The sequence below is a fragment of the Lissotriton helveticus genome, chromosome 6 (assembly GCF_964261635.1).
Source record: "Lissotriton helveticus chromosome 6, aLisHel1.1, whole genome shotgun sequence".
Lineage (NCBI taxonomy): Eukaryota > Metazoa > Chordata > Amphibia > Caudata > Salamandridae > Lissotriton > Lissotriton helveticus.
The window spans coordinates 1377799571-1377811731 of NC_136067.1; the positions used below are offsets into that span (position 1 = coordinate 1377799571).

Here is a 12161-nt window from a genome sequence, read left to right on the forward strand (position 1 = left end):
ATGCCCCTTTATTGTAGTATCAACATGTCCCTTTAAACCCTGACTGGCCCTTGGCCCCAGTCCCCACCCCTCCTCGGGTGGGGCGACCTTGAAAGGGCTGGTAATCGATGGGTAGCCCACTTGCCTTGAATATAGTCTTACCCGACCCTGCCAGACCCATCGTGTGCTGCCACAAATCAGTGTCCAGCTCGCCCCACGTGGCCTCCGGGTCCCACGTCATATGGGTCCTGAACTCCTCGTCGTACTGGACCCATGCATAACCCTCTCCCCCGTAATCTGGGCCTTCCGAATAACGTCCATATATTTAAACATGGACACCGACCGCTCCGAATACTTCTCGCAATACACGCTGGCATAAATGAGGAAAGCCGCCGTCCAATTCTCTATCGTAAGAGTCACCTTTGGCCTCTTCTGGAGCTCTTACACCTCCTCTTTCGAACCATCCTTTGCCCTCACTTCCCGGTGCAGGAGTTTCAATATCTCCACATACTCCCACTGCCATATGCGCTCCTTTGTTGTCAACATCAAATGCGCCCCTAGCGGCTTCGTCACCCCATATATGGCAGCCGCTTGACCTTCAACTCCTTACTCTCCACCTTGACACCTTCCTCCCCCATTGCGCTGACACCCACAGCGCCAGCCCCGTCCGCGGCACCCGCGTCTCCGCCTCCCTGGCTCCCGTCAACCCCTGATCCCGAGGGCTCCGCACCCGTGCCCTTCTTGTCCTCCGGCACCTTACCAGCTGGCCCTGCCATCACCTCATCCGGGCCTACCCCTTAGATAGACACATGCGTCCCCTTCCGTAGCCTGTCCCCCTCAACCCCTTCCCCACCCCCACCGAGACCAATCGAGAGGCCGCACTTGCCACTTTTTACCTGGAGCCAAGGAAGCCGAACGACGCTCTCCACTCCTCCATTCCAGGGGGGCCGATCTCTCCTCCCAGCGCGATGCCCGGCCCGTACTCTCCGCCTGGCGCCGTGACACTTGCGAAGTTGAGTGCGCTGCGTAGGCGCATCCCTGATGTTGGGCACACTTATAAGGGTCTCAGTGCTGTACAACACGATGAGTTCCTCAAAGTTCAATAAACAGTTTTAAATGTTCATGTTGTTGAGTTTATTGGAATATTTTCATTTAGACGTTTTATATTTTCTTCTTGTGAATCATCATACAATGAATTTAGTCAACGTAATACAGTTGGAAATGCTCCAATGCATTTCGGACTCAAAGAGTCCTTTCTCAAGGAGCGCTGCAACAAAGAACACAATATAACCCAAGTCAATGGTTATGCCAAGCATGTACATAAATCATTCAAAAATATGACATTAGTGTGTGAGTGAATCAACCACATGCATCCACAGTAATACAAAAAAACGGATAACCATCAGTAGTGTCACGGGTAGAATCAAGGTGGTGATGGGAAAGGTTTGATGGAGGTGATCATGGAAAAAAGGTGAGGGTAGGAAGTGGGACTGGACATCAACGTGCCGTCAGTGCGAATGGAGGCGGAGAGTGATGGAGTCTAAGGGCGAGGTCGTCAAAAAATGAATAAAAAGACTGCTCGAATGCATCGAGACTTACGTGTTGGCCTTTTAATCGTTACGGGGCTCTGTGGGAAGAATTATTAAAAATCCATTAGGAAGGCAGAAGTCGGGGACGGAAATGTGAAGGAGAAGGGGTCGGGACCTGACTTACTTGAACTACGCATGGAGCGTTTCCGCGAGAACTGGATTCAGGTTGCAGGGACTTCGCGGGGTGATCGCGGAGTTCCAGGAAAGGGTTGTGGGATGGTGAAAACTGCTGTAGGACTACGGAAATGGGAGCGGGGTGGTGCGGTCATCTTGGAATGGTGAAAGAACAGTAAAGACTTAAATGAAAAATAGTACAAGGCGGAAACAATCAACAAAACTAAGATACTGTGTATCAAAGAAATGCCCAAAAGGGCATTATAAATAACAACTCAGTTCAGTCCGGTCATTAAGACCAAATGGCTTCTGTGATTGAAGTCTGTACATCCATGCTGTCTCCCTTTGAAGGAGGGTCTTGTTGTTGTCTCTTCCTTCCATTTTTGGGACAATTTCGAGAACCATGTACTTCAATTGAGCCACGTTGTGATTTGCTTCGTTGAAGTGAGTGGCCACGCTGGATTTGATGTTTTTTGTACGTATGTTTGACTTGTGTTCATTCAAGCGGATCTTTATTTTCCTGCTGGTCTTGCCAACATAGATTTTTCCGCAAGGACATTTAAGGAGGTAGATTAGATTTGAAGAATCGCATGTGGCATCTACATTTAATTTGATGTTGAAACCTCTCATGGGATGATTGATATTATTGCCTCTGATGATGTTATTACAGTTGTTGCAGTGGTGACATGGGCGAGTGCCAGTATGTTTGACCAGAACGGTGGTCGTTTTTGATAAAATTTCTTTAATGTTCATAGGGCGGGTATGGGCAAAAATAGGTGGTTCCTTTAAAAGGTCCCCAAAATCTGGTTCAGAAGAAAGGATGCGCCAATGTTTTAAGATGATCTTCTTGTAGGATTTACTGGATGTAGAGTATCTTGAAACAAGAACTATCCTTTGATTGTCAGTTTTTTTGGTGCTCTTGAGAGCTTCTGAGCGAGAGATTGAAGAAGTTCTATCAATGGCCTCCTTGAGTATTTCCTCAGGGTAACCTCTGTTTCGGAATCTTAATGCCATGGATTTGATTTGATTCGTTGTGGTGTTGGGATCAGAACGAATCAAATCAAATCCATGGCATTAAGATACTCTACATCCAGTAAATCCTACAAGAAGATCATCTTAAAACATTGGCGCATCCTTTCTTCTGAACCAGATTTTGGGGACCTTTTTAAGGAACCACCTATTTTTGCCCATACCCGCCCTATGAACATTAAAGAAATTTTATCAAAAACGACCACCGTTCTGGTCAAACATACTGGCACTCGCCCATGTCACCACTGCAACAACTGTAATAACATCATCAGAGGCAATAATATCAATCATCCCATGAGAGGTTTCAACATCAAATTAAATGTAGATGCCACATGCGATTATTCAAATCTAATCTACCTCCTTAAATGTCCTTGCGGTAAAATCTATGTTGGCAAGACCAGCAGGAAAATAAAGATCCGCTTGAATGAACACAAGTCAAACATACGTACAAAAAACATCAAATCCAGCGTGGCCACTCACTTCACCGAAGCAAATCACAACTTGGCTCAATTGAAGTACATGGTTCTCGAAATTGTCCCAAAAATGGAAGGAAGAGACAACAACAAGACCCTCCTTCAAAGGGAGACAGCATGGATGTACAGACTTCAATCACAGAAGCCATTTGGTCTTAATGACCGGACTGAACTGAGTTGTTATTTATAATGCCCTTTTGGGCATTTCTTTGATACACAGTATCTTAGTTTTGTTGATTGTTTCCGCCTTGTACTATTTTTCATTTAAGTCTTTACTGTTCTTTCACCATTCCAAGATGGCCGCACCACCCGGCTCCCATTCCCGTAGTCCTACAGCAGTTTTCACCATCCCACAACCCATTCCTGGAACTCCGCGATCACCCCGCGAAGTCCCTGCAACCTGAATCCAGTTCTCGCTGAAACGCTCCATGCGTAGTTCAAGTAAGTCAGGTCCCGACCTCTTCTCCTTCACATTTCCCTCCCCGACTTCTGCCTTCCTAGCGGATTTTTCATAATTCTTCCCACAGAGCCACGTAACGATTAAAAGGCCAACACGTAAGTCTCGATGCATTCAAGCAGTCTTTTTATTCATTTTTTGCCGACCTCGCCCTTAGACTCCATCACTCTCCGCCTCCATTCGCACTGACGGCACGTTGATGTCCAGTCCCACTTCCTACCCTCACCTTTTTTCCATGATCACCTCCATCAAACCTTTCCCATCACCACCTTGATTCTACCCGTGACACTACTGATGGTTATCCGTTTTTTTGTATTACTGTGGATGCATGTGGTTTATTCACTCACACACTAATGTCATATTTTTGAATGATTTATGTACATGCTTGGCATAACCATTGATTTGGGTTATATTGTGTTCTTTGTTGCAGCGCTCCTTGAGAAAGGACTCTTTGAGTCCGAAATGCATTGGAGCATTTCCAACTGTATTACGTTGACTAAATTCATTGTATGATGATTCACAAGAAGAAAATATAAAACGTCTAAATGAAAATATTCCAATAAACTCAACAACATGAACATTTGAAACTGTTTATTGAACTTTGAGGAACTCATCGTGTTGTACAGCACTGAGACCCTTATAAGTGTGCCCAACATCAGGGATGCGCCTACGCCTATGTAGCGCACTCAACTTCTCATTAACCAGGACGCATTAGGACAGTTGCGTCACCTGTAGGAGCACCTTTATCCTCCTTAAAACAACACCACATCCGTACTTGACCATTACTCGATCAAAACGCAGTGCGCCGTGCCTATCCTTTTTATTTTTGAAATGCCGTGACACTTGCAACACACTATCAACAGCATTATTCGGCCCCCCGCCACGCTCACCATCTCTCAACTCCCTTCCTCCATACTATCATCGTCATCAATTTCCTTCCACATCCCTAGAACCACTAGCCCTTCCGGCCGGCGGTGCCGACTGCACCCTTCTAGAAACATTAAAAACATGTGCGTCCCTCGTCTTCCGATGTTGCTCCCCAAGCCGTAGCGGCCCTGTGGGTGTAGAGCCGGCAGTGGGCCTTCTACTACCGGCCGCGACGGGATCCCCTGCCGGTACCGGGCATGCCGGTGCAGGCTCAGCCCTCCCTTCGCGCCATTGGGCCGTCCCTAGCCCAGCCAAGTCTGGAACCCGCGACCCGCCTCCTCCTGAAAAACAAACTGCAGGACTGGTGTGCTGGGTCCCTCTATCTGCACCCCGCCCGCATCCTCACGGTGCACCTCCACCCCTCGGGCACCGGCCGCCCAAGCCCTACCGACCGCTCTAAGGTCCACCTTCCCGCCCCCATCCTCCTCGTCCTCACTCCACGCCAGGACCCCTGCCCCCCCCTTTGTCTGAGGAGGCCCCCTTACCCGGAACATCCCCACTCTCCCCCTCGCCTTTCCCCCCCGCCACAAGGACCCGAAAGCCCCACTCTCCCACTGCACCGCACCCCCCGCCCGTCCCCTGAGCCTCCCTAACCCCTTCCACCCTGGAGTCAAATACGCCCAGTGCCTCCCACGTCTGCCCGCACCCCTCCTCCCCCAGACCCGTACGCTGCCCCAACATCCCTCAGCTCCCCCTGTGCCACCCCCACCGCCTTCTCCTGTGAAGAAACCCCCTCCCATCCACCTATGCCCCTGCGATACCCCCGCCTGTCTCCGCCCCCCACCACCTTCACGTAGGCTGCCTTCTTTCCCTTTTTGCGTCCCCTGCCTGGGGGGGTACGATCTGGGGAGGAGCTCTCCTCCTGCCCCTCGGGCACACTCTTGCTCGCCTCCTTCTTCCCCACATACCCAAAGGCTCCCGGGGCACACGAGGGGGCCAGACACAACCAGCGCCCGGTGTGGGGAGGCGCTCCCTGCGCCTCCCCGAGGCTGCTTTGCTCCCGAACCACGCGATCCACCGATGCTCCCCAGAGGGGTCCGCGCCTCCCCGACACACACCTTGGGACCCGCCCTCACCTCCCGTCCTACTGCAACCGCCCCGATGTACTGGGGCGGTCAGACAAACCCAGAGAGAGCGGCGGGGAGACGCACACCGCCCTCCCCCGCCGAGACTTTCTCCGCCCCCCCCGCTCCCCTGCCGAGACTTTCTCTCGCACTCACCTGCCCCACGCGCCCAAACCGCCCACATCCAGAGCCGCACCCCTGGCATCCGCGCAGCCCTGCCTGCTCACCTGCTCTCCAGGCGTTTTGGGTGGCGGTGAGCAAGCCAAAACGCCACCGACGCCACGCCAGCCGAAGCGCTCCTCACGGGGTGTGCCCTCCCCACCCCCTGGGGGCCCACCAACAAATCCATCCGGCCTGCCTCGCTGAGCAGGCGGATTGCTTCCAAAACGCGGTAGTCCTCGCCAGACATCACAGAAGCTATTTCGCAACTAACCGAGTATATAGGCCTCAGCCAACGACAAAAAACCTGCACCTACTGTGCTCCCAGCCACCAGGTCACCAAACCTAAAATGGTGGCTGGGCAGGCGCCAACAACCCCCAAATAGCCTTGAGCTATCTTTCAAAATTGGGCTGCATTTGGGCTAGTCCCAAAGCAGCCCAAAGCCACAAAATGGCTGCGCCCGTCTGGCCCCCAATCCCTTCCAAACTGCCCGGGGGGCAGACCTCGCGGTGCTCGGCTGCCCCCCAAATCCCCCATGTTTAAGTGCACAGCACTTGAATTACAGGCTTTTTGGTGCAACAAATGATGTGCGGTTGTTTTGTTAGAGTTATACCTGCTGCGAACTCATTTTATCCTTAGGATGAAAGGCTTGAGTGAGGGCCCCAGTAGCCTGGATCGTGCCTAGCGCACCTCTCTGTGCTCGCGGCGCTACTCCGTCCCCCATCATTTTTAGGGCGGTAAATTCAGCACCATCAAAGTGGACGATAATAACACCTGAACAATTCCAGCGCACAATGGCAGATGCATACTATGAAGCACTCCACTGTATGCATTGCTGTATTATAGTCTAAATGCTTTTAAGGTCCTAAAGGCCAGACCTATTGGCTATGCCAAGGCTTGTTTGGTCTGCTTTTGAAATAGCTTTCATTAAGGCCTTTCTAGGATATTTCCTTGCTTTAAGTCGACTAATCATATATTCTTTGGTTTTGTTATATCGATTGACTGTACTGCTGTTTCTCTTGGCCTTCAATAGTTCACTATAGGTTATACTCCAGCATAATATGTGTGTGTGATAATGAATTGGGGATTGTTTGGGTCCATTTGGACACCCCCGTGTGTGTTTTAGAACATGATAACTTTATCTTGACTTAGGAAATGCCACTTTTACCAAGCTGGCTATGCCAACCAGCACATGCTCCCTTCCAGGTCTCCCTCCAGGAAATGTTTGGGTTTGGGAGCAGATCACCAGCTCATTTCTTTGTCCATCGTAGATTATTCGTTCTGGAATTAATCCTGTCCATCACCCATTTCCTGTGTCGTTGCTGGTTCCCCAAAGCAGTGGGAACAGGTTTGGAGGACAGCCTGATTGCAGTCCACAAAAACTGCTGGGTCTTGTCCAAACTGGTCAGACCTGCATCTCTTGGCTTCCGATCCCTGGGAAACTGGAAGCGGGAAAGATTCACATTTCCAGAATTGGAGGGAGTATTAGAAATGTAAATAATGCAGGGCTTGTAATTAACCATGACTTCCCATTTCTGTGTGTTTGGGGATGTATGTTTTATTTGTATAGCCAAACCAAGGGTCAAAGCTAAATATACAGTCAACATGTGATTAGGACAGCTGAGTTCTAGAAGTGGGACTGGACTGTTACTTCTTGATGTAATGTTCTTCTAAGAGATGTCTGTTCAGTTCTTTGCTAAATTGGGAAAGAGTTGTAGCAGCCCTGACGGATACAGGGAAGCAGTTCAAGATCCTGGGTGAATAGATTCAAAGGGACGATTTTCTTGAGTGTTTTTTTTTCTCTAGCCTGATGGTGTTCCACCTGAGGGTGTGCAGAGAGCCCCTAGAAATGGTGAGCATGTCCGTCAGATAGATAGGATTTCTGCTTGTGATGTCTTTGCTGGTCTTGCTGTTGGTTTTCCACATGTACAGGCCAGCCTGTGGCTTTCGCTTAGGGATTTGCTTTTATTTGCTTACAAATGCTAAATTAAGGAAAAGGTCCTTCTAAAACAAATACTTTTTACTTAAAGTACACCTGTAGCACTTGCTGGTGAGAAATATGAGCAAACCTTTGTAACAGAAATGGGAGGCATGTAAAATGGGTTGAAAAAAATGGCAAATCAGACCTTTACCAAGATGCGGTTGGCCAATTGAGCTACAGTGATAATAGAACCCACATGCAGCACGAGATGTAAGCCACTGAGACTATGTGTGGACCATAGTTCACACCTTGAGCCTTTTGGCACATGTGTGACTGGAAGTATGCATGTATGAGTCAAACCAGATGGTTTTGTGATTCACTAAGCAAGAAGTACATTTTGCAAGGCCAAAGGTGTCCTCACTGTAGGGGCAATATGATGAGTCTTATTATAATTGGCAAGTAAAGGGGAAATTAATTCATAGCTTCTTCCTCCAGTTTGTGCTGTTTAAACTACAACAAGTAGAGTGAAGATGAAGTAAGTAATGCACCACTAAATATCTGCAAAGCTACTTCTGCTCTTCATTACTGCAGCCTCCCTTTACTGAAACGTATCACAAAAAAAAGGCAGTACCATTGTCATTGTAAATGAGAAAGAGCTACATCTTTGCATTACTAGGTATACCTTTTCCCATATTCCATCTTTCCCTTATTCTACCTTCATTAGGGAATAGAGGTATGCTGTAAGTTCACAAATATTATCTTTTTATTCTGTAGTAGGTTGGTAATTCACCCACTACTGCTTTATATCACTTGGCTAATAATACTAAAATTGCTATTGATGAATATATAAATATATCTTAATGGGAGATCCTTTTATGAGTAGCAAGATCCCTGTAACTTCAGTTGTTACCTTTATTGTGATGCTGAATGTAGTGTGCGAGTCATATGTAGAAAGAACTTTATTTTGTAGAATCTCTCTCTCGCTTTTGCCAAAGTGCTTAAACATTTTGATTGATCAATATAATAGAATCCAGGGTAAAATAATACAATACAACATTCATAAAAATGCATTGATTAAAATGTTTAAAGTTCAACTCTCTGAATACCTCCTCATAAGAAGAGAAAAGGCAACAACGTGACAGAAACGGAATTCCAGCATTAGATGAAACTAAGATCCCTAGGAGATGGAAACAGCTGCCATCTGTAGATGGGATCAGCAGTCCGATAATGGTGTGGACACATGCTTTGTTGTGCAGTCAGACAGAAACAGTGGTTTAAAAAACACAAAGGCAAAGCAAGTCACTTACTGGTACTTGGCGAAGCCCAGAAAAGATCACAGTTGCATCAGCAAGGAATGAAGAACACGTCCAGTTGTAGAGCAGATGCCTGGTTTGTATATGTGCCTTTGGAGATGAATGTCCGCCAACTGCAGAGTTATGTGTATAGCCTACATTTCTTTAATGTACTTCATGATTTCAAAGTAGCATAAATATTACACCCATTATTGACAAGCTAACTCCTCACCCTACTGCGTTGTGTTTTCTGTCATTTATAACTATTAACCATGTTTACCAAGAAAATCGGTTCTACCCTCACTGCTTTTTTTTTCCCCTTCAGATTCTTGAGCGTTCAGTTAAGCTGCTGTTTGAAACACGCGACATAAGTCAGATCAAACTTTATGTCCAGAGGCAGTGTTTGAAGTTGCTTGAAGGCAAGGCCAGCATGCAAGACCTGATATTTGCTAAGGAGTATAGAGGCAGTTCCTCTTACAGGCCTGGAGCCTGTGTGCCAGCACTCGAGATTACAAGGTAAGGACAAGTGTGCACATGCTTGTATTTACTTTCAATCAGAGACTTGACTTATGTGGCAGACGCACAGATGAGTGGTGTATGTTTGAGGCATATGAGCTGCAGAATTCATACTTTTGCATAGATCGCCATCTGGTGTTGGGCTCGGATGTTTGCACCTTGTTGTCTTGGAAGAAGTCTTTGTAGTCACGAGATAGGTGACGCCTCCCTTGGACGATAGTGCGCATGAGCATCGACTCCATCCCTAGATTGTTTTTTTCGGGTTCGGATGTAACTTCAGCGCTCTGGTTTGGTCCCGTGTTTTCAGACCTCTTCCACGTGTAAAACATCACATATCTATGTGCCCCCTGTGTGGAGCTAAATTTCCACACAACGGCCATCACAAGGTCTGCAACCTTTGTCTTTCACCTGAACACGAAGAAAAACATTGCCAGGTCTGCGCCTCTTTTCGATCCAAGACAACTATCCGTGATCGCCGGGCTTGATGACACGACATGGCGCAACGATCGGCACCGGTGCCAGAAGATATCTTCAATGAAGGCCCGACGTCCCAGAGTCAGAGGATTCAGAGGAGCAAGATATCGTATCCGAGGCCGATGACGACGACTCCGATGACCATATCTCTCCAGGTCAACGAATGAGTACAACTGCCCCTGACCCTACCCCACCCAAAAAGAAGGCTCCAGTCAAAAATTCGCCTGAAGGCCTTAGTCGAGACCGAAAGAATCATTCAGAAGCGCCGGACCCGGCTCCAAATACAAAAGAAAAGCCTTCCGGCGGCTCGGGACCGAGCAAGCCACACATCAGTACCCCATAGGCACTGTTGGTACCGAAAACAGAAACATATCCCGCTGTCGTTAAAAAGACCTCAACGCCCAGTACTTCGACCCCGAAAAAAACAAAAGGCCTCGGAACCAAAGACACCTCAGAAACCTTGGGATCCCAAAAAGTTTTCGGACTCGACACCGAAGCCAAAGGACATACAAACCCCTTCAAAGGCTCCAGACACACCTAAACCACGTACCGAACAGAAAAAATTGGTGCCAAAAGCACACGCCAATGAGGAGGAACTGTTTCTACCAGATCCCATTAATCCGAAACAGAAAGCACTGCATGTGGACCCTAAAACAGACCATATTATCAGTATCCCTCCAACAAAAGAAAATTTAACACCCCACACATTCCTGAGGTGCCTGTGAAGAGAAAAGACTGCAACTTCACCAATTGGACCTTCTCCTGTTCTTCCTAGTGAGTATTTCTCTCCTCCAAAGTCTCCTATACTTCCTCCATACACACCACCACCACAGGATGATGATGACTTAGAGGGTGTGGGTGAAAATAATGACCCCTTCAATGATCTTGATGATGACACTGACATACCACAGGACACATGGGATGACTACAGTCCAGACCTTCCTGATCCTGAGGCATACCCAACCAGACCATCTCCCCCAGATGACAACATTAGCTTTAGTCAGCTCTTCGATAGGGCTGCCCAATATCATGGCATGCAGATGCATTCAGACCCCACAGAGGAGGACTTCCTGGTAGACACTTTTGCACAGTCACAAAGGACAGTACAAACATTACCCATGCTTAAAGGTGTCCTTAAACATGCTCTAGACATCTTCAAAGACCCTGTCGGGAACAGGATTCTCAATCCTCGGATTGATAAAAAATATAAACCTGCCCCTAATGATCCCACCTACATTAAAGGTCAACTCCCCTTAGATTCCCTGGTAGTGACCAATGCTAGGAAGCAGGCCAATTCCCAAACATACGGCGATGCCCCACCTTCGGACAGAGTCAAAACTGCTAGATGCTTCCAGCAAACGAGTTGCATCCCAAGCAGTTAATCACTGGAGGATAGATAAAACACAAGCATTCCTTGCCAGATACAATGGGGCTCACTATGATGAGCTTGAGCGCCTAAATGCAGCATTTGCCTGACCAATACAAGGCCAAAACCAATGATTTAATTCAAGAGGGCAAGTTAATAACAAATGCATCCATTAAATATGCCCTTACTGCAGCAGACACTGCATCTCAATCAATCAACACTAGTCTGTTATTACGAAGACATGCATAGTAGCGCATTTCTGGCTTCAAACAAGAAGTACAAACTACTATCTTCAATCAGGAACAACTTTTTGGCCCAGCTGTAGATACAACATTAGGAAAAAATAAATTAAAAAAAACACTGAGACTGCAAAATCTATGGGTGCATTACAGTCTCCGTCTACACAGGGCTCTTTTCGTCGCTCCTTTTATAGGGGTGAATTTAAAAACCTTAGTACAGATACTGCTTTCTCCTCCTACAAAAGTCCCACATAAACATCCCTCAAAATGGGATTTTTCAGAGGTGGGTACAGGGGAAATAACAAAGGGAGAGGCCGAGGTAACAATACTCGCATCTCCCCCACTACCAAACAGTGACTTCCCTCCACTCCCTCCAGACATTCCACTCCGGTCGTAGGCAGACTCTCAGACCAATACTGGACCTCAGACCCCTCAACCTCTACATACAGGCAGATCACTTTCATATGATCACTCTTCAACAAGTCCTTCCACTACTTCCTTGCAACATAAGATCTCAAGGACGCCTACTTCCAAATTCCCATACACCCTACTCACAGGAAA

At 47.6% G+C, this 12161-nt stretch overlaps 1 protein-coding gene across 2 annotated transcripts in view; it reads left to right on the forward strand.

Annotated features, from left to right (window-relative positions):
• REV3L (REV3 like, DNA directed polymerase zeta catalytic subunit) overlaps window positions 1-12161 on the forward strand; it is a 954247-nt gene that overhangs the window by 844191 nt on the left and 97895 nt on the right. For both annotated transcript variants that reach the window (XM_078649145.1, XM_078649144.1), the window contains exon 29: window positions 9331-9521. In XM_078649145.1, the coding sequence (XP_078505271.1) occupies window positions 9331-9521 (191 nt within the window). The remainder of the gene's footprint in view (window positions 1-9330; window positions 9522-12161) is intronic.